The sequence below is a fragment of the Cystoisospora suis genome, assembly GCF_002600585.1.
Source record: "Cystoisospora suis strain Wien I chromosome Unknown contig_474, whole genome shotgun sequence".
Taxonomy (NCBI): Eukaryota; Apicomplexa; class Conoidasida; order Eucoccidiorida; family Sarcocystidae; genus Cystoisospora; species Cystoisospora suis.
In genome coordinates, this window is record NW_027153275.1 from 20,858 (window position 1) to 21,244 (window position 387).

At 42.6% G+C, this 387-nt stretch overlaps 1 protein-coding gene across 1 annotated transcript in view; it reads left to right on the plus strand.

The window, feature by feature from the left end:
• CSUI_001186 (group 1 family protein) overlaps window positions 1-387 on the plus strand; it is a 13,294-nt gene that overhangs the window by 5,825 nt on the left and 7,082 nt on the right. Inside the window, exon 5 of the mRNA XM_068061392.1 lies at window positions 26-98. Within this exon, the coding sequence (XP_067926633.1) occupies window positions 26-98 (73 nt within the window). The remainder of the gene's footprint in view (window positions 1-25; window positions 99-387) is intronic.

Below are 387 nucleotides of genomic sequence, written 5' to 3' on the forward strand. Positions count from 1 at the left end.
TGCGTCTTTCTTTCTTTCCTTTCAGCTCGGTGTGATTTACTTCTCTTCAATTCGAGCTTTACTGCTGATACATACCGAAAGACCTTCCCAGGAATGAAGTAAGCTACTGCCCTCCTCTTCTCCCTTGTACGAACGGTCGATCGATAGATCTTGTCTAAGCAGCCTAGGTCTCTCTACCTCTCCGTGTCTCCTTGTTGATAGAAAGAAGATGAAGAAAAAGAATAAGATGACGGAAAAGAAGAGGAAATAGCAGAGACAAGAAAAAACTCACGAGTGTGCATGCAATCTTTCCTCTCTCGTCTTCATTCTTTCCGATCTTCTCATGTGACGTGTGTATTTGCGAGATCGAGTGAAGAAAAACGCAAACAAGAGAAAGAGAAGAAAGAG